A 2,500-nucleotide genomic window follows, 5' to 3' on the forward strand; every position below is an offset into this window, starting at 1 on the left:
GGCCGATAGCGCTGCACGTGGAGGCTAAAGTCGTCCATGTCATCCTCTGCAGGACGGGAACGAAGGACGTTATTGTCGTAACACTTCAACCTCTGTCCTCCGCACATATGTGTTTATATATACAAATGTGTGTTTATATCTCCTTTATATACAAATATATATGTACAGACATACATGAACACACACACCCATATGTGTGTGTGTGTGTGGTGTGTGTATTATATATATATATATATATACGCACACACACACACACACACATATACACACACACACACACACACACACACACACACACCACACACAATACATACACGCACACACAAACACGCACATACACACACACACACACACACCACGCACGCACACACACACCCACACACACACACACACCACACACACACACACACACACACACACACACACACATCATATATATATATATATATATATATTATATATATATAGTATTATATATGAGTGTATAAATTTATATACATATATGATCGTGGTAATATACATCAATATATATTATATATATATATATATTATATATATATTATATATATATATATATATCATCATCAATAACGTATGCTATGTTTGAGCAGCCGTGGACCTCTCCACCATCTTCGCCACTCAACTCGATCTTGCGCTTTCTTTCCACTTGTACCATCGACAACCCACAAATATCTTTGATGTTGTCGCTCAGTCTTTGTCTTCGGTTTGCCTCTTCCTCTGTTTCCTATCACCATCCCTGTCAGCAAGTTTTCTCTTTCATACTTTTCATCATCATGACCAATAAACTTTAATTTCCTCCTTTCAAGATGTCCAACAGTCGGTCTTACAATTTATTTTTCTCAGCACTTCATCATTCGTTTTCTTCTTGTCCATTAATAGTAGTACTGGTCTGTAACACCACATTTCAAAGCTATTGTCTTTTTCTTGTCTATCTCTTCAGCACCCAACACTCAGAACCATATGATGCAATTGGGAAAACTAATGAGTTCAATAACCTCAGCTTTGTCCATAAGGTAATGCTTTGGTCTTTCCAGATATTATTGAGAGCAACTGTGGCGTTTTTGGCAATGGTAATTCTTCTTTTTTATCTCCGGTGAATCATCATATGTATTAGTTAAACACTCCAAGATAAGTGAACTCTTTATTTTCACAATCATTCATTGATTGTAACATGTTCATCATGTTCTTGCCAGTTATCTTTGAATCTTCATGATTGTTTTCTTGGCATTAAGAAACAAGCCAGCCTTTTGCTTGCTCTCTAACTTTATCTAGTTTGTTTAGTTCAGTGATACTGCTGGCATCAAAACTATATCATCGGCGTACCTAAGATTTGATATTTTGTATCCTCCAAACTACAGTTCCTTCAAAATTCTCTAGAGCACCTCTCATAATTGTTTCAGAATATATGTTAAAGAGGTTGCAGGACAGAATGCAACCCTGTCGCACTCCTTGTTTTGACTTCGAACCATTCTGTTCACCATAAGTGGTTTCTTACAGTTGCTTGTTGTTGGTCATACATGGCTTTTATTAGTTGGATGATGTGTTTTGGAAACTTCATATCGTTCATGTTATTCCAGAGGATATCTTGATCAACAGCATCAAAAGCTTTCAAGTAATCGATGAAACACAGGTACAGGTCTTTCTGATGTTCTCTATGATCAATTTCAGATTTAGAATCTGGTTTCTGGTACCTTTTCCAGGGCGAAAACCCGCTTGTTCGTCTGCAATTTCTTCTCTTAACTTGAACTTCATTCTTTCAGCAATAATTTTCAACAAAATTTTGCTACACACACACGCACACACAGACACACACATACATACACACACACACACACACACAACACACACACACACACACACACACACACATATATATATATATATATATATATATATATTATATATATATATATATATATAAATACATTATATAAAATACATACATATATATATATAATATATATATATATATATATATATATATATATATATAACATACATACTTATATATGTATCTCTCTCTCTCTCTCTCTCTCTCTCTCTCTCTCTCTCTCTCTCTCTCTCTCTCTCTTATATATATATTATATATATATATATATATATAAATATATATATTTTATTATATATATATACATACAAAATAATATAATATATATATATATATATATATATATATATATAATATATATATATATATAATATATATATATATATATATATATATATATATATATATATATATCTGAGTGTGTGTGTGTGTGTGTTTGTATGTATATATATATAGATAGATAGATAGACAGATATCCTAACTGAGTGTATATGAGTAAGGCACAAGTAAAAAGTAAAATAGGCCCACCAACACAAAGAAGATATTTTTCAAATGTCACGTAATTGGTATAATTATCATTAAAGCTACTACCAATATTCTTTCGATCTAGATTACAAGCATCATTGCCATATTCTTTTAGATTCCATCAAA

General features: G+C 32.5%; 1 protein-coding gene across 1 annotated transcript in view; it reads right to left on the minus strand.

Annotated features, from left to right (window-relative positions):
• Nucleotides 1-107, minus strand: part of LOC119583373 (Kv channel-interacting protein 2-like) — a 22,445-nt gene extending 22,338 nt beyond the window's left edge. The window contains exon 1 of the mRNA XM_037931843.1: nucleotides 1-107. This exon is cut by the window's left edge and continues 79 nt beyond it. Within this exon, the coding sequence (XP_037787771.1) occupies nucleotides 1-107 (107 nt within the window).
• Nucleotides 108-2,500: the final 2,393 nt, after the last annotated feature.

This window comes from Penaeus monodon, chromosome 17 (genome assembly GCF_015228065.2).
Source record: "Penaeus monodon isolate SGIC_2016 chromosome 17, NSTDA_Pmon_1, whole genome shotgun sequence".
Lineage (NCBI taxonomy): Eukaryota > Metazoa > Arthropoda > Malacostraca > Decapoda > Penaeidae > Penaeus > Penaeus monodon.